The sequence below is a fragment of the Muscardinus avellanarius genome (genome assembly GCF_963383645.1).
Source record: "Muscardinus avellanarius genome assembly, chromosome: 4".
NCBI classification, from domain to species: Eukaryota; Metazoa; Chordata; class Mammalia; order Rodentia; family Gliridae; genus Muscardinus; species Muscardinus avellanarius.
Genome location: NC_137789.1, coordinates 75,718,258 through 75,738,032, shown reverse-complemented (window position 1 = coordinate 75,738,032; position 19,775 = coordinate 75,718,258). Strand labels below are relative to the sequence as shown.

The 19,775-nt window shown below is 38.5% G+C and overlaps 1 protein-coding gene across 5 annotated transcripts in view; it reads right to left on the bottom strand.

The window, feature by feature from the left end:
• The window catches only part of ASPH (aspartate beta-hydroxylase), a gene marked incomplete at both ends in the record, with an annotated part of 234,514 nt that overhangs the window by 187,415 nt on the left and 27,324 nt on the right, over positions 1-19,775 (bottom strand). For 4 of the 5 annotated variants that reach the window (XM_080693660.1, XM_080693661.1, XM_080693662.1 and 1 more), the window contains one exon: positions 2,398-2,547. In XM_080693660.1, the coding sequence (XP_080549786.1) occupies positions 2,398-2,547 (150 nt within the window). Of the gene's footprint in view, positions 1-802; positions 848-2,397; positions 2,548-19,775 lie in introns of all 5 variants that reach the window. The other variant, XM_080693664.1, reaches the window with a different exon arrangement.

The following is a 19,775-nucleotide window of genomic DNA, read 5'->3' as shown; positions in this document are numbered from 1 at the left end:
CAATAAAAGCAAAAAAAAATAATAATAAGCTTGCATAAGAGCAGGCAGAAGTTTTGGCACAGAGCAGCTATGAACAATCTTTTCTTTTCAGAGCCCTAGATCTATTTAATAGTTAACTTGCAAACTAATACTAAAAATGATGATAATAATGGAGAGATGAACATGTTTCTATGGTTATAAAAATGAAAAACACTAGACTGCAGCTCAAGGCTATACTGAGCATAGCGTTTAAATAATATTAAAACTAGAAAATGCTGTACTTCCTGATGAATTTAGAAGGGGGGAGTGATTCCACCACTTGCAGGTGACAACTAAATTAGTAGAACAAGAATGAGGTTTTAACTTGCATTTTCCTGATTTTGCTAAAGATGTTGAGCATTTTTATGTGTTTATCAAAAATTGGGAATAGCATACTAAGCAAGTACAGCCAGTCTCAAAAAAAATGAGTAGATGTGTGTCCTCTCTTGTATGTAAAAGCTAGAGAGACATTCAGAAACAACGGCAATATTAGACAGATGGGCAGAAGACTCCAGAGGAGTGGTTGAGGGAGATCAGGAATGAAGATGGAGTTATAAGGAGTGTAATAGTATAAATGATACTATAAATGTATATAAAATTACCAATTTTAATATCAAGGACATGCATGGGGAGTGGGAGGAAGGGAACTGGTGGGGAAGGCACTAAGAACTATGTACATGGATCTGACACTCTATACTCCAATATGATAAAAATTTACAATGCACCAAAAAAATGAGGTTTTAGAGATTGCAAATACACTTACAATGTATCCCCAATGGCCTACCTTGAAGTACCTCTGATAAGTTATAACGAAAGTCCTTTGCTTTGGCTGCATGCATATAAAAACATGAAAAGTTGTTACTTGTATCTAAAGATATACTTAAATTTTCTCCTTTTGTTCCCCATGCATTCCTAGCAACAGTACTGTAAGTAAATGAAAGTCAGAAGTTTGTCACTGAACCACAATTTAGTCTATGAATCTATACACAGGAACTTTCCTTAAAGTAATAAAGATAAAACATCAATGAGAGAGAGATTACATGTAAGCATACTTATTATTTTGACCCCCCCCAAGATGGCTATACTCTAACAACTGAAGCAGAGGCACAGGAGGCCCAATGGAAGTGTGTCCTCTGTACAACACTGTACATACAGATGAGTGTACATTTTTTCAAGGGACAGGTCCATTTTCTTCAATGGAACATTAAAAAAAGACATTATTCACAAAAAGTACAAATGTCTATAACTGATAAATGAATAAACACAGTGTGGTGCATCCATGTGATGGAAATTATTTAGCCATAAACTGGAGTGAACACTTAACCTTGAAAATATAAAGAAAGCTAAGTACAAAAAAAGACACAAAAGGATACATATTGCATGATTCTAGTTTTATGTAATGTCTAGAAAGGGACAAATACAGACAAAGAAAATAGACTAGTGTTTGCCCAGAGAGAAAAGGACGGGGGTAACCAGATGTCTCAGAGCAGGGAGGGTCATAGAAATATTCTGGAATTAGAGCCAGGCATGGTGGCTCAGGACTGTAATCCCAATACTTGGGAAGGCGAGACAAGAAGATTACAGATAATGATAATAGTTGTACAAAATGATGAATATACTAAAACCAGTTATTTGTACATTTTCAAATGTCTGCAATATTAAATTTGCATTATGTAAATTTTATCTCAACTAAGAAATAAAAATGATATAAAATCATTAATGTAAAAAAATCACAAAAAAATTTACAGCGATTATGGAAACCGAAAGAGAAAAAGGGAAAAGAAAAGGGGACACAATCAGGATCAGAAGTACTACAGCAACCTCCTCAGAATAACATGCAGGCTATAGCTACCGACCCACTGACAGTCACATCCGTATCCTGGTCCCTGCGCCTACACACACACACACATACACACACACACACACACACACACACACACACACACACACACACACCTATCCCAACAGAGACACAGGCTGATGTGCTTTGAACACCCTTTCTAGAGAAGAGTTTTGCAAATTGTGTGATTATGTTACATTAATAAAACCCTAATAAACTCCATGATTCATGGCCATGAATTTTTAGAATTCATCATATAACAAAACTGAATAGAAAGCATACAGCATATAATAAACATGAGTTTGATAAAACTTCTGTGCACTGTTCATACAATAGAAGGCAATTTAATGCAGGCTATGTTCAAAGTTCAAAAGCCACTCCTCCAAGGTAACCCTGATAGCATCCTTTGTTTCCCTCTATAGAGAATCACTGAAAGGCTAGAAATTAACAGTACCAAAACGATATAAACAAATCTTTGAGATTACCAAGAGATGTCACTTACCCTCTTATTATACAAGAAACAATGTCAGAATTCTTACCTAGAACTTCCTCATAGTCGACAAGATCAAACCAAACGACAGCTACTGACGTCCACACTCCCAGCAATGCAATAACCATGAACCACGTGAAAAAGGAGCTGCCAGAGAGTCCTCCTTTCTTCCCATTCCTGTGTCCTCCATGCTTTGTCTCTGTTTAGAAATAAAATGTAAAATGTCATCATATAAAAGACACAACATCTTATAAGTAACACCTTTCTTCATACTGAATTGTTTCTACAGTAATTTGGTAACATCATTACAAAAAGTTTTCATTGAAATTCTCAAAATGTGCTAGACAAAATAGTTCTTCAAAACAGAAAAGCTTCTGCTTAGACTTAATACCATGTACATAAAACTAATTCTGAACTGAAGAAATAAGGCTAAGGAGTAATTCGTTTAAAATTATAGTTGATATAACATACATTCCTTCCAAGTTATCAAAACCACCTACATATACTTTCTTTCAAGCATGAGCACACCAATGACTTAATAAATTCATATAGACATGTATGAGATCTTTTTCTGTGTCCTATTTAGTTTCTACAGAATCTTAAAACCTCTGTTAATTTCTGCAGAAGCAAATAACACCTTAAACCACTCCATATTCTTAGAAAAAGAGAAGTAAAGAGGGGAAAGGAAACGGAGGAGCACAACTACAGAAACACAGATCAGGAACAAAAAGAAGCAGGGCAATGCTGACCCTCCCGAGCCCTGTGGGGCCTGGGGAAGCAGGCCAAGGTGCACTGCCACTGGCCTCAATGCAGGGAGCGGCTCTGTAAGAAGCTGTCCACCAACTGCCATTTATCACATCTGACAGTTTTACTGTCTTATATTCTTTTGGAAATATTCTTCTAACAGCCAAAAGTAAACAAAATCCAGATAATCAAGTGCTAGCTACAAAAATAGTCAATATTGTCTTTTTTTAATATATACATTTCTTGGTGCATTGTAATCTCAGATCGCAATGAAATCAGAATGACAAAAACCTACAAGGGCATAGCTGTTCTTTAAAGACCACCATACATAAATGTCCCTTAATAAAGACTGTGATACATATTATATATTTAAAAATAAAAAGACTACATCACAACTCAAAATGCCATCGTGGAAAAGAAAAAGTTTATCAAACAGCAAAACAAGCCACTGTGCTGTGGTCTGTGTTTCTGCACAGATGCTTAAGCAGGACAGTGCTCATCCTGTGCAACTGCTCCTCACACTGCATAATGTTTGAAATCTCTGGCTGCCTCTGGACCCAAAAACAAGTAGGTCCCAGAATATGATTTTTAAAAAAATACACACACACCTCCACATGTTCCCTACAAGGGGAAATGCCCAGTGAAGTCCCAGCAACAATAAAGACAGGAACTGTCACGTTTTACAGAAGGATAAAAAAAGCAGCACAAGGTGGATGGATGAGGAATACACCCTATCTCCACAGTCCTGCACCCCAATCCATCATAAGTGGGCAAACTTACACCATTTCTCAAGACCTGACTAGTGCCACAATAAAACCTGCCTTTGACTTTTAAGTCCAGTTCTAATTACAAAATACTTAGCAGCAATTTTCCAGTGACTCCAATTAAGAATATATTGACAATATATTTTTCTGAAAGGAAAATGAAACAGAATTCTTTCAAAAGATGATATATTTAAGCCTACCACTAAATCATTTTTCACATACCATAAAAATAGCTCAATCATGAGTGTGTGTATATGTGTCTCAGTCTTAGAGAATAAGTCAAATAATTCCTTCTTCTAATGTTTTTTAACTATTAATGACCCCATCAAAAGGGCCAAATTTCTAAAGAGCCATATGGTGAATTCACAAAAGTATATTTACCAAATGATGTATGCCTAGCGACTGTGTTTCTAGCATAATTTAGTAAAAGCTGGCTCTATGAGAACCTAATTTCTATATTAAAAATACTTGCTGGGCAAAGATAACATTGTTAAATACTAAATCAACTTAAAACAGGCTTCACTGTTTCATTATCTGACATGAAAGGGGAGACTGGGTGGGAATTTCTGCAGTGTTGGTGAGGAAAATGATGATTTCTAGTATCTCCATGTATCTTAAGCATATGAAATAAAAAATGCAAAATAAATTACCACTAGAATTGTAAAAAGTAAAGAACAAAATGGGCAGGCCTGCCAGGCATGGTGGTGCACGCTTGTAATCCCCACGCTTGGGAGGCAGAGACTGAAGGATCACATGGGTTCGAAACCAGCCTCAGCTACTTAGTGAGGCTCTCAGCAACTTAGTGAGACCCTGTTTCCAAATAAAATATAAAAAAGGTCTGGGAGTATAGCCCAGAGGTGGAAAGTCTCTGGGTTCCACCCCCAGTACCACCAAAAAAATAAATAAATAAAAATAAAAATAAAAAATGGGCAGGCTTCTGTGGGAACAGAGAAGCTCCGGTTGGAGCAGTGCTATGTTGAATTTATTACTTTTATGAATCTGAAGATGTTTTTCCTAAGACTGTATCCAAAAAGTAGCTTATATGCATGCAACCCCACTTGCATATAACAAGTATAATAAAAATGCCTTCTGGGTATCTGGTGACTTCCAAATATGAAGCTGTCATCATTAATGACTCTGAGTTTCTTCCCTTGGCTATGTACTGTTTTTGAAAATCAAGTTTAAGTTAAAACTGTAATAAACAGTTCTCTTATCTCCTCCTGAACATTTTGTAGCTGAAACCATTTTTGTACTGTTTCTTATTAACAAAATAAGAAGGCTAAATACTTACAAGTTCACCCTTTTATTTATTTATGTAAATATTTATTCATCACATATCTATTGAGATACAATACTATTTTTACCCAATAATTAAGTTTTCAGGTTGTATATGTTGATAAAAGCACACTCAAAATGATCTGTTTACATAAGTCTAAAATAGAGGAGCTAATATATCAAAATAAAAATTTAAATTCAAAGGTCAAGTCTCCATTTCTCTCTCTCTTGTGCTTTTTTCCCACGTTTCTGTTTGTTTGTGGTTTGGCTTTTCAGACCAGGTCTAGGTAAGTTGCCCAGGCTGACCTCAAAATCCTGGGCTCAAGTGCCTCAGCCTCTGAGTACTTGGAACTCTAGACATGTATCTTGGCTCCTGGCTTCTCTCTCTCTTTCATAAAGCATAAATAGGAAAGGAAAATCTCTGTGATTCTCAAAAATTAACTATCATTTATTCAAGTTTGTGATACTAGGGTTAGTTACTGAGGGACTGGAAGGGAGAGGAGAGAAGCCAAATATACTTTTACATAGAATCTGTTTACATTGTTTTAGATATGATTCTAACAACTTACATTAAATTCCCTAACTCCCTATATAAAACTATGGAACAAACATTAGAGACAACTTAACCCAAATGAGTAAAAGAGAGAAAATGCTGGTGGAGGTAAGGCCTAGAAAGGGCAGGGAAAGGACAGAAGAATTTAAAATGTGGAGTGGGAGGAGCACTGGCATGCTTGGGGCATGCAGGCAAACCCTTAGCAGTCCTTAAAATAATCTTTAGCACAAGTAATAACTGAAATTCGTATTGATTCTTTGATTAAAATATTTTAATCTATTTAGGAGTACAAGAAGTATCTAATCAATCTTAGATTTTCATTCAAAATAGATTATTAAATAGATTTATCCACACTTGTTATCCCAGTACTTGGGAGGCGGAGACAGGAGGAAGTTTGCAGCCAGACTCAACAACTTATCAAGGCCCTCAGCAATTTAGTAAGACCCTATTTGAAAACAAAAAATAAAATAGAGTTGGGGCAAGCTGGGCATGGTAGTGCATGCTTGTAATCCCAGTACTTGGGAGGCTGAGACAGGAGGATCACACGTTCCCAGCCAGCCTCAGCTACTTAGGGTGGCCCTCTGCAACATAGACCCTGTTTCAAAATAAAGAATAAAAAAATAGAGATGGGGGTGTCACTAGAAGATAGATGCCCCTGGGCTCAAACCCTAGTACTGCAAAAAAAAAAAAAAAAAAATGGCTAGAGTATAGCTAGGAGGTAGAATGTCCATAGGTTTGATCCCCAGCGACACCTCCACACACATACAAAACATAAGAAGATAGATAACACTCTTGCTATGTTCCTCTTTAATAATGAAATATCCATTTCCAAAGGGCAGATCAGTTTCTGTCTAATTAAACTACAGAGGGTAGTAAAACAAACCCTTCTCAAGGACTTAAAACTCCCTAAGCAAACATGAAATCAATCCTTTGTCACAAAGGTATTTGGAAGAATACCTATTAGTTATCCCTATTTTCTAAGATCAGAATAAATCTAAAAGAATGTCTTCATTTCATTTTCCAGCTATAGCACTAGAGACTGGCCAAAAACAATTTTTACTGTAGCTAAGAAAATGGCTATGATTATGTGATTCATTTTCTTCCATGCGGTCTCATCAAAAGTACATGTTCTCCAAGTTAGAACATGTGTCTCACATGCTACTAAATACCAACAACTATAAGGCAAGCAACCATCCCCACTGTCCAAAACGACTTCAGAATGAAGGTTAGCAGGCTAGGGATCATAAGTAATTGTATTGATTTGATTCAGAAAAGAAAAATCAAAGAAGTACTCAGCACCTGAAAGGTAGTCAATTACTTAACAGGCCTAAAGTCAACTTAATTACCAATGAATCACTTATACATTTCAATCAGCATTTAACATGTTTTAAACATAAAAACTGTCAAGCGACTCATCAAATGTTATTTTTCCATGGTATTAAATGTCACTCTTTGGAAACCTACAACTATAAAAATAGGTAAGACATACCAGTTGACTTTATCTATTTAGACTATAAAATCCATGGAGAAGGTAGAAAGTGTTTTCTAAAAGAACTCAGATTAGATATACATTTCATGTTCTTCCTCATGGAGAATGAAGCACTTTATCAGATTAGTCAAATGACCTATGTTAACCAATTATTCAAAGCAATATTCAAACTTGAGTTGCTTCTATTCTCTACCCTAACAGTAGAATTCTTTTAGTTGCTGTTTCAACAGCTGAGAGTTTTCCAGTGTCTTATCTTTTAATATAAATTCTCAATATAATGAGCCAATAAAATCTGCTTTAAATTAATGAAAAAAATCATTACTTATAAAAGAAAGCAGAAACAGACATATATATATACATATATATAAGTAAATTAAACACATCCTTAAAGAAAACTTGAAAGTTAAAGATTTAATTTTTAGAAAATAAAATTCTTATCTATTTATTGGTTTATTACATTTATTGTCACCTTCACAAGCAGGTCAGTTTCCATATATGGTAAGTCTTTGCTTGTACCAACCAGTCTGCTCATTAGTATAAGACTGGACTTATATGTCCCTCAAGTTTTCTATTATTTTATATAAACTCAGAATGCACACATTCTCTAAATTTACTGTAAATAATCCATAAGACTAAAATTAATTGTACTTTTTTTAGAAGTTTGTAAAACGTGGTCTTTAGGAATAGAATATTTTAAAAGATAATCTAAATTAAGGCATCAAACCTTATTCAGATTAAAGACAAATTACTCTATGAAAAATTCGATCACTGAAAACTTCATGCCTCAAGAATTTTAAATAGAAAACTAGAAAACATAGACAAAGCACTTAACCAAAAACATCTGAATGGAGCACAACTGAAAATAAAGCCAGATCCAAAACCACTTTTAGTCCAAACAACAACATACCTTTATCTTCAGCCATTTTGATTGCTTCAATCCATGAATAATATATACTGAAGGAAAAACCTCAAAGCGCTCCTAGCACATATGGGGCACCCTACCTACATGCCCTTTCCTCCCAGAGCTCTGACTGGCCAAGCCCCACATGGCCAGGGGCTCCGGAGCTGAAACTGGACCTCACTGCAAACTCTGCTCACAGTTATTTTTAGAGGCTTCTTCCTCATGGCCAAATGCTGCTAATTACTCAGGCCAAAAGGCACTCCTGACAATCCCACAGTCTTTTTCCTCTTAGGGGACAGATTCCTTTCTCCATTGGTCCTGTCTCCTCTTAACTCCAACCTCTAAGAAATCAAGCTCACTGGGAAAATGGAAAAGGAACAGACTGTGCTACCAGTTTTGTTTCTTTGGAAAAAGGCTTGAATGGTCTCAGACTAAGCACCAAATCACTCAAAACTGAAATGAGTCCTCATGTGACCCCAAGCCCAGAAACAGCTCAATTTGGCCTTTCAGAATCCTAATCAAATGGCTCTGAAACTATTAGAGACTATTAGCTGGTTTTCTTGAATAGAACAGAACCATAAATAATAAGAAATTAACTAATGATCTAGAATTCTAATCCACTGATAATCATCCCAGAATAGCGCTTCCAACATAAATAAAGCGATGGCTCAAAAACATTTCCTGGGAGGAGGGACCGAGGGCTGGGGAGAAGCAGTCGAGGGAGACTGAAGGGGGAGAGGCAGAGAAAGCTTAAGCAGTAAGAGTCGTGACCTAGGAAGAAAACACCACCTCAAAAGGAGAACTAGGAGATTACACAACACATTCCAATTTTATTTTTTCCTACTTCTCCCCAACCCCATCTCCAAATATTCTCTTCTGGGAAATAAAATCAGCCCAATTTTAATATCATTTTTTCACTGGTCTAAGATTAGCAGTTCACAGAATTCATTAGAACTCTGGTGAGTATCTGAAATTAATTTAGCACAAATAGTATCTGGAGCACAGCAGCAACCTTTCAAAGCAGTTTATAAGTCTTTAGTTTTTTCACTCCAAGTTAAGTCTTCACAAGTGAACAGAACGTATACGTGCTCTAAAGGGGATTCAGCAACCTAAAGTACCAGTATTTGATGGACTAGATGTGGGACAGGATGGACCAAGCATCAGCAGCAACTCTACAAAACTGCTGAGTGCTTGGTATCCTCCGGCCAAGTTCATTCTCCTACTCCTCTCCAGGATCCATCCCACTGAAGTGCGTGCTTGCTAAAGTAAGAAATGACAAGGAATCACATGCTGATGGCTTGTAGATGACTCACCATCCCATTACCACATATTTCTATTATACAAATATTCTGAAATTTTCTTTTGTTGTGAGGTTCCTGGAGATTGAGTGAGAACAACAAAGGACCCTTTGTGGGACCACCTGGAAACCAGGCCATGACGCTCACATGGCCAAGAGCCTGGTATGGCTTCGGACTGAGACGCCTGGATTTGCTTTCTGGCTTCTTTGTTAACTTTGATCTGTTAGAAGTCATAAAACATCTGGGCTTCTACTTATTGCTCATAAAATGTGTCTTGACATATACTAGGCATGCATCTAGCCAACACAGTTTTACTGTTGGGACCAGTGTGCAAATCCCCTCAATCCCAGCTCACAGCTCTTTTCATGATCTCAGCTGCCACCGCCACTACCAGAACTGCTAGTGTTTCCTCTCTCTTTGCCAGTTTTGACACAGCTCATGATTCCTCATGGGCAAACTTTAATCACATTCATACCCTATAGTTGAACTGCTCCCTCTTTTGTCTCTTGAAACAGTTGATTAGTTATTTTGGCAAAATGGCTTTACTCCTCAGTTTCATAATGATAATGGTATACCTCTATCATGGATAGGGTGATTGGGGAAATCTCTCTCAAATACTATTTAATCTTTCACATTATTTAAGGAAAAATAAATTTTAAATTCCAGTCAAATATCACTTATGATAACTCATTTTAAGAGGGGATAATTATAAAGACTTTAAAATAAATTTAATACGCATATAGCAAATCATGTTTTTTATTTGTTTGTTTTTTTGGTGGTACTGGGGTTCCTGGAAATCCTTCTACCTCCGGGCTACACTCCCAGACCTATTTTATTTTTGGAAACAGGTCTCTTAAGCCAGTATGGCTGGCTTCGAACCAGCGTGATCCTCCTGTCTCCACCTCCCAAGCACAGGGATTACAAGCGTGTGCCACCACGCTTGGCGCAAATCATGTTTTAAAAACCCTAGCAGAGCTGGTGTGGTGGTGCACGCTTGTAATCCCCATGCTAGGGAGGCAGAGACAGGAGGATCGTACATGTTCGAAGCCAGCCTCGCTGGCTTAAGAGACCCTGTTTCCAAATAAAAATATAAAAAAATAGGTCTGGGAGTGTAGCCCGGAGGTAGAAGGATTTCCAGGAACCCCAGTACCACCAAAAACAAAACAAAACAAAAAAAGAACAACAACAAAAAAAAAACCTAGCAGAGACAACTAAAGTACTATCTCTTCCAAGGAAGATATGCTGGGACTAAGAGCAACTCCTAGACTTAGGCAAAGACTACGCCTGTATCCCCTGCAGAAAGGATTAAAATCATTCTGACACCACTTGAAGTCCAAAAAGCTAAGTCCTACCTGCAGAGTTGAAGACTGTATCTCCCTCCAAACACCTACCAGGAGAAAATGCATCAGCCCATTCATGTGTCAACACTAATACTTCCTTCCCCTCATCCTCAGTCAGTTACCATTTACCATTCTCAGCACATAAGAACCACCCCTGCAGGTGATTCTTCACCCCCAAGACCTTGTTTCCATCCATCGAATACCCAATACTCATTCTTACCCTTTTTTGTCTTTGCAATACTTGGAACTGAACCAGAGGCTCGTATATGCTAGGCAAGCACACTACCTCTGAGTTACATCCCCAGCCCTTTCTATTTGGGGGAGGACAGGGAGTCTTGCTAAGTTGCCCAGGCTGGCTTTGAATGTGCAATCCTCCTTCCTCAGCTTCTTGATTAACTGGGATTACAGGCATATGCCACCAGACTCAGCTCATTCTAGCTTTCTTATTCACAGCTTCATACTTGGTAAAATATTTCTGTAGCTCTTCTGGCACCACCATCTTAACCGGTTCTGTAACCCTCTACATGTGAGGTTTCAATTCCAAGACCAGTTCCAAGACCATGCTGCACAGAATAAAAATGTGTACTCTTTGGTCATAACCTGCTTTTCAGCTCCTTCATTCAACAATTTCTTCTTGTATCCTGTAGCTCTCCTACTTTCTACATTCTCCCCAGCCTCTTGCTATGGTTTAGCTATGGGCAGTAGCCCCCTTCTAAGGATCCATGTGTTAAGGGCTTGGTCCCCAGTGTGGTGTTAATGGGAAGTGATAGAACCTCTAGAAGGTATAGCATTACAAGAAATCCTTAGGTCTTTGGGAATATGCCCTCAAAGGGAATTGTGAAACTGGGCAGGCTCTCTCAGTTTTCCTGGGTCACTGGTTAAGCAAGCAATTAGCTCTGCCATGCACTCCCAGCATGATGTGCTATCCTCACCGGGGCCCAAAGTTATGGAGCTGCCTGATCTTAGACCCGAAATTCTAGAACCAGGAGCCAAACAAAATCTTTTCCTCTCTATAAACTGATTCCTTTGGGCACTTCATTATAGGCATGTGAAGCTGATTAATACACCCTTCATCACCTTCTGCCTTTGCATCTTTACAAAAACACCTTAGTGTACATAGTTCCATCATTTAAATCCCTTGACTCACTAAACTCTTACTCCTCTATCTTTTACAGTTTCAGTCTCCCATGACTGCTTCCAGGGATGAACACAATTATTCATCCTCTCCATGACTATAAGGGCAGCTGGACACTCAAATGAAAATCAGGAATAGGGCACATTGCAGCCAATGTCAAGGGGCTCAGTGCTGCCTGTCAGTTCTACCACATTTCCCTAGAACACTCACTTTCTTATTGTCTGCAAAAACTATTTCAAATCTCTCTGCCATAGTCTCATGGGCTTTTATTTAACAGAACCAACAACAGGAAATTGTCTTGACTGTCCACTGTCAGCCAAATAAGCCTGCACTCACCTATCCTGTGTCCTGCCTCCCTCCCAATCCCGTCACCCCACCCCTCCTCAGCTACACCACCTTCTTGACTTTCTCTTTCTGTCCCACACTACCAGCCTCGCCATCTTTTCTTCAGCAACACAATGTCACAGCCAGCCCCTGCGCTTTCTCCTTCCCCTCACAGACCGATTCTCAGCAGAGCTACAATTTCACTGCTTTCATTTTCAAGCCTCCCACTCACTCCATCAACCTGTGGGCTGCCATCTGGCTTCTGCACACAACTCCCCGGGAGTCGCTCTAATATCACACCAATAATTTTCATGTTATTAAGCCCGAGGGAAAAGGTTCTGTCCTCATCTTTCTTGACCTCTTAGTAGGGTTCTCCCTCTTTTGTAAACATTCGCACCCCTGCCTCATATGACTTCAGAAATGTTCTGGCATTTCTGTCACCTCTCTGGACTTTCTCATTCAAAATCTTTTCTGTGGGGTCATTCTCCTCTAGTTGACTTTGAAGTGCAGGGATTCCATATGCTTGGTCTGAGGACCCCTCCCTAGGTGACTTCAGCTATATCTGGAGGACTAAAATTTTTCTTCTCTTTGGCCTCGAGGCCACATATCTGCCCCATATCTTTTATGATTATCTAACAGAAACCTCAAGCTCAACATATCCATGACAAGCCATTGCCTTTCCTCTATCTGATCCAGTGATCTAAGTCCCAACAGCATTTCCATGAAACCAGTTGATTAAGCAAAACTCTAGGACTGTCCGTGACCCTCTTCCCAAAAACTTACCGCTCAAGTTGTCTCTCCATCTGGCTCTTACAAATGGGCCACAACTATGCCAAGCTGTGGGCTTCCCTCAGCACCTAGCCATCCCTGTCTATTCTTATATGTTTTTTGTGTGACACGACATCAAAAAGTGGGAAAGTCTGTTTGAAATCACCCAAGTTTCTGTCTTTCAACTGTGATGGACCGAACAAACACAAGTTATTATCATCTCCTGTGCTACTACAATCCTTAATATAACCTTTACTGTTCCATACAGGAGCCAAAATAAGTTTGTTATTCTAATCATACCACTACCTCGTTAAAAACCCTCTAATGGCTTCTTTCTACTGTTAAGATAAAATAAATGCAGCCTATAGTACTCCATGTGGCATGGTCCCAATCTATGGTTCCAACCTCAATGTGTGTCATTTCTCTCCAGCTGTCTAGATCCAGCCACAAAAGAACTTTCCGTCTCCTTCTTGTCGCAGGCTCTCAGCCCAAGCTGCTCTCTTCTCCTGGAATGTCACAATGTGGCCACTACCACATAATACCCAATGCCTAGTCCCCAGACTATCTCTAACTCACTCTGCTTACCACTTCAAGGAAGCCTTCCATGTTTTCCTAATATGTACTTAAAGAAACATGAACTTCTCCTTCATAGCACTCTTCCCCTGAGAATTATATGACTATTTAACTAATTTCTTAATCTCTTTCTACCTCTAGATTATAATTTCATGAAGCCAGGCACCAAATATACCTCATTCATCACTGTTCCCTTCACCTGGTAGGAGCTCTGAAAATAAATAAATTCCTTCTCAATTTTTTGATATTATAGAACTAATCATATCCCTTCCTGCTAACACTTCAGAAATAAGGGAGTGAAGTATAGTCCATAAATGTCAAGCCATTTCTGGTTTCCTCATGTCCATCAACTCAATGATCCCTAAATTAATTCACAAGAGGACTACAAATAGTAGAACAACTGATATGAAGAATAAAGCCCAGTGATTCCTAAAGAATGGTTACAGAGTCCAGCTGGTCCATTAAAAGTCTTAGCAGTCTAAGATACATTTTTTAGTGACTAATGTTGAGAAAATGATATCTGAATTAAACAGGAATAAGGCCAAGTAGGAAGGGCTGTACAGACCCCTTCAACTATCCTAGCAGTCTGATACCTATTGATGTTATCTTGACTGATGCTTTGTAGAAAAAGCACAGTGGTAAGAACACAAAAAGATCCAATATGAATCTTAGAATTTAAGAAAACAAAATTGAGAAAGTTGTTTGCATTTTCATCAATACTAGTAAATGCAAGTAAAATATTAGCAATACCCAACCCTACTGGCCTCTAGGTATATATTTTTTCTTGAGTATTTATTATGCTTTGGCATCCCCAGTTGGAACCCACTCTCTAGCATCCCTCTATGTTTGTATTAACATGATTCACTGCAGAGAACAACTGAGTCAGATCATAGGCCCTCACCTTTTGAGTCTATAAAGTACCCAACTCCATTGGTAAGAAGCTGGCACAATATGAACGGAGACAACTTTTCAAAGGTTAGTACTTCAAGCTAGGCTCTGAATGAGTCAATTCTTTAAACTTAATTAGTTCTTCCTACAGAGTGTGCAATAATAAACAAGACTTCAGCTAAAAGGGAAAACCGCTGCCTGAGGTTAATTGTGCATATGTGTGTGTAAGTTATTAGTGTGATGTTCAAAATGAGCTAGTCTCCTGCTGGCCTGGCAGAAGAAAAGGTGTCAGGAGAAATGAGTTAATAATGTCCATTTAAAAATTGTGAGGTAATGAAAGAAAAGCTAATAAATTCAACAGTGATGGAAGAAAAGTTGGTAGAACAAAACAAAACAAAAAGTTATCCTCTCAAAACTAAGAACAATTACAAAAACACAAGCACTGCTCATTCAACTCTTAATTCCCAGAGAATGAGCTGGAGGCCACAAGGCCAATGCAGCAGTGACCAGCACTGATCAGCAGCTGTCCCTGCAGGTTCCTTGATCTTAACTCACTTAGACAACAAAAGATGAACAGCGATCCCTATCACATTCCAGGGCAGAAGAATTCAGCATTTACAATTAAGTGCTCTATCAACACATATGGGAAAGAGAGAGATGGATAAAAAGCAGTATCACAAAACATACATAAGATCCATGTGCAAACTATTTACACATCTTAAAGTCAAAAACATTAGGAAATTACAGGCCAAAAAAATGTTGGATGCACTTATGCATCCCTGTTCATTTTGGGGACCGCCAACAATTCTTTACAAAATAAATAATGATGAAGGTAACTAACCATACTAAATTAAAAGCAAGAATGGCTACAATGAAAAATTATACAGTGACAAGTTAACTTCACCTAAAGAGAGGCCTTGCGTTTGCCCTTGGCTACTTGAACATGGTCTTCAGGTCCCTGGAATGTCCCACCTAACAGAAGCCTTTGTTTGTCTGACGACTTTTGGCACTGACAGTCTCATATGATTTATGAGGGAGACTATAGGACATGCTGTGCCAGTTCTGATCTTTGGAGGAACAGGAAAGTAGCGAAGGTTCAGGCATGTGTGCAGTATGTGACTGACCCCAGTAAGCTCTGAACAGCAAAGCTGGGCCAAATTACCACAGTTGGCTACACTCCAGAAGATGTGTACTGTCACAGACTGATGCCAGAAGGGTACCGTGTCTCTGAGGAAAAGGCACTTTATGTTGGGAAACTTCCCAGGCTTTGCCCTACACATCCCCTCCTTTAGCTACTTCTCATTTAGATCCTTTTGCTGTTCTTAAGCTGCAGTGGTAAGTATAGCACTTTCCTGAGTTCTGCAATTGGTTCCAGTGAATTACTGAAACTGAGAGTGAGTGTACAGACCATCATATTTGTGGCCAGCTAGTCTGAAGTTAGAGTGGCCCTGGGAAGCCCTAAATTATGGCTGGGGCATAAAGTGAGGTCAGGCTTGTGGAGACTGGTCCTTCAGAATGTCTAATTTGCCTAACTCTTTGCAAATTAAATAAACAGATGTTGCACAACAATGTCTTTCCAAAGTAAATATACTGCAAACTTTCTTACATATATATCTTGAGTGGAAATATTACAACTGTCTGCAAAGCTAAAGAGCCACACTCCCATAGGTTAGTAAATATAAGTTTAGATTACTTAGAAAGTAAATCTAAGATACACACATTAATGTATGAATTCCAAAAGTCTCTTACTTAAGACAAAATGAGGGGTACTGAGAGAGCATCTCTTGCAGAGACCAACGTTCCAACAGAAGGTGGACTTCTCCTTCCCCAGGGGATGTCTACAAGAGCAAAGGACTTTGTGGCCCACCTTACACCTGGGCAAGAACAGAAAGAATCGGGGGGGGGGGGCAAGGCTGCAGATAAAAGACAACAGCTACAAAGCTCCCTGACTTCCTGACAAGATGTCAGCTTCCCATGCACTGAGATAGGCAGCAAGGAAGTTCTGGAATTTGTACCACTCAAATGGGCTGACAAGCAGGCAAGGGACTCCCCAGAGGACAAAGAGCAGGGTATCTGTCTGGAGTGAACTGCAGTCAGAAGTTGTATGCAATAGGGAATGCAGCCACCTGGCCTTGCAAAGAACTCGGAGGTAGCACTTGGGCACCTGTCACTTGAGGGCAACATGCCAGCCAGAAGACTCTGACAGGGCCATGTGAGGGGAGAGGCCTCTCATGTCTCTTCCCTTCCCTGTCCAGGCCCTGCTGAGAAGGCTGACCAGAAAAGGAACACATAAAAGGTACAACAAAATCCGCAACCCTTCGTGACAGCAGGCTTCCCCTGCCTGCCTCCAAGGGAACATGGAACTTCTGCCTGAAAATAAGGCCTGATCACAACCAGAGATACTTTTTTTTTGGGGGGGGGGTTCTACTGGGGGTGGAACCCAGAGGCTTTCTACCTCCGGGCTATACTCCCAGACCTTTTTTTATATTTTATTTGGAAACAGGGTCTCACTAATACTGCTAAAAATGGAGACTGACAGAAATGTTCAGGAATCTGTTCCAGAGATGGACAAGAGCCTCTGCTACCCAGAGGAAATGGGAACTTAATCTTGCTCAATTCCACACAATAACTGGAAGAATACGAAGGTACTTCATATCAGGACCCCGTCAGATAGACATGAATAAATAAAATACTACGCAATGTGCTTTTGTATGCTAGGCTCCCCTGTAGGAAATGGCCAGTATTTCAGCATTTTTTGACACACAGAAAGGCTATTCCCTATGACTTAAGTAATACATGAATATTCTCCAACATTTTGTTATGAAAATAGGAAAGCACACAACAAACCTGAAAAAAATTATAGTGAATGCCTATGTACTTATCACTTCTCTTCTACTATTAATGTGTTATTATATGCTATATTATATATATATGCTATCATCCATTACTCCAGTTTTTCTGTTAGTTTGTTTGGAGGGTATTTTGGTGGGTTTTTTTTTTTTTTTTTTTTTTGGAAATTGAACCCAAGGGCTTTCTAACTCCAAGTTACACCCCAGCCCTTTTTAATTTTTTATTTTCAAACAGGGTTTCACTAAGTTGACGGGCTAACACACTCAGCAATAATCCATCTTATTTGTATAATTCATCATTCTTTATAGTTTTATAATGTAAAATGAACATAAAATCAAATGCACTAATTGTAAGCATGTGTAATGGTTTCTATTTAGAATGTCCGCTCAGCCCTCACAGAAACAAGACAGCAATGTTGGAAGTGGAGTTTGACTCCTAAGGAGGCATCCCTGGGGGCTTTGCCTTAGGGACTACTTAAGAGCCCTCCTCCTACCGCTTGCTCTTTCCTTCCTGCTTCCATGAGCTCTGCACACCCAAATGGTATAGATGAAACCACTAAATTTCCAAAGTCTGTGACTTTTGGATTACGACAGTAAGAATGCTGATGGAGACAGCATGTTTCCTGGGTTTTAACAAATGTATATACCAGTGTAACTCAAACCACTACCACCATCTAGAATATTAGCACTACCATTTATATTTCCTATAAGTTTACCACCTCCCACCCTTAAAAGGCAGCACAATTGTTCTGGGATCTACTACTTCCTGTTACTCCTCCTCCTCCTCATTACAGATTAGCTTTGCCAATCCATGGATGTAGATAAAAATAATATCACAGCATGAATATTTTGTGTTTGCTTTATGTTCTGAGAGTCAGGCATGTTATCTGTAGCAGCAATTCACTTCATTCCACTGATGGGTAGTATTCCAATGCATAGATAAATAAAGTGATACACAGAATACCAGAGTGCATGCATTCTCTTGTTGACAGAAAACCAGGTATTTCCCATTGTGAACTGTTATAAATACACTGTTAGAAATATTCTTGCACAAGACCACTGTGAGTAGAGCTGGCATTCCATATCCTCTGATTTGCATCTACACATTCAACCACAGAATCAAAATGCAGTTGGGCCAAGGAGGCTTGTATCTGTATTGAACAGGTTCAGACTGTTGTTATTTACTAAACAATATAATCTAACAACTGTTGGTATAGCATTTACATCATTTTAAATACAAATAATCTAGAGATCATTTAAAACATGCAAGAAGACATATGGGGTTATATGTAAATGCTATGCCCTTTTATATAAAGAACTAGAGCATCTGAGGGTTTGGTAGCTAGATGGGGTTCTAAAACCAATTTCCCAGACATCAGATATCTAGAGCTAATCTCCCATAGATAGAACAAATTATTTCTCTTGGGTAAAAAGGGAATGTAATTGCTGGGTCTTGGGGCATATATACATTTATTTAAAAAAAAACTGCCATATATTTTTCAAAGGAATGCTACCATGTGCTAATATTAACTAAAATATTATTAGCTCTATTGCTCTACAACTTTATGAACATTTAACATTATAAGTCTTTTTAATTTCAACCACTCTAGTGTGTATCTGAATCTCAATGTGATGTTAATTTGTATTCTCCTAAGAACTGATGATGATGATGATGATGATGATGATGATAACTTTTTTTTATGTTTTCATTGGATACTTACTTCTTTTCTGAACTATCTGTTTTTATCTTTTGTACTTCAGCCTATTTTTTAATTGAACTGTAGTTCTTTCTATTTCCTGGACATCTGCCCCTTAACAGCTTACACTTGTAAAACAATTTTCTCCCCATCTGTGGCTTTCCTCCTCATTTCTCAATGGCATTTCTTAAGTTTTTAATTTTGATAATAACTAATGTATTAATTTTACATATTTTAAAAATATCAAATAAAAATTGTCATATAAAACTTAAAAGAATTTCTGAACTATACATCCTGAAACATGACATCTATTTCAGGATTTATCATATATAATCCTTGGATCTATGAAATATAATCACGGGCAGAAGTCCCGTTACTGTTGCTGGCCAAAACAGCACCAGTGGAGAGGAGGGTCCACAATCAGAGGCCAGAAGGTCATGTACCTGTCCTTAATATATTATCAAGAACTAAAGTAAAAAAAATGTTGATAATTTTGAGGAATTTTTGTGGGGAAGGGGGGTCTGGGAATGGAACCTAGGGGCATTTGCTCACTGAGATATACCCCCTGGCTTATTTTTTATTCTTTATTTTAAAACAGGGTCTCACTAAGTTGCAGAGGGCCTCACTAAGTAGCTGAGGCTGTCCATGAACCAATATCCTCCAATTTTAGCCCCCCACGAATTCTGGAATTACAAATGTGCACCACCACGCCTGGCTTTTTGAGGAATATTTTAACTAGATAAATTATAAAATGTTTTCAGATAGAAATTTTTTCCTCAAATTCAACCAGATGAAATAATTTTATCTTTTCTACCACCTAGTAGTGGTA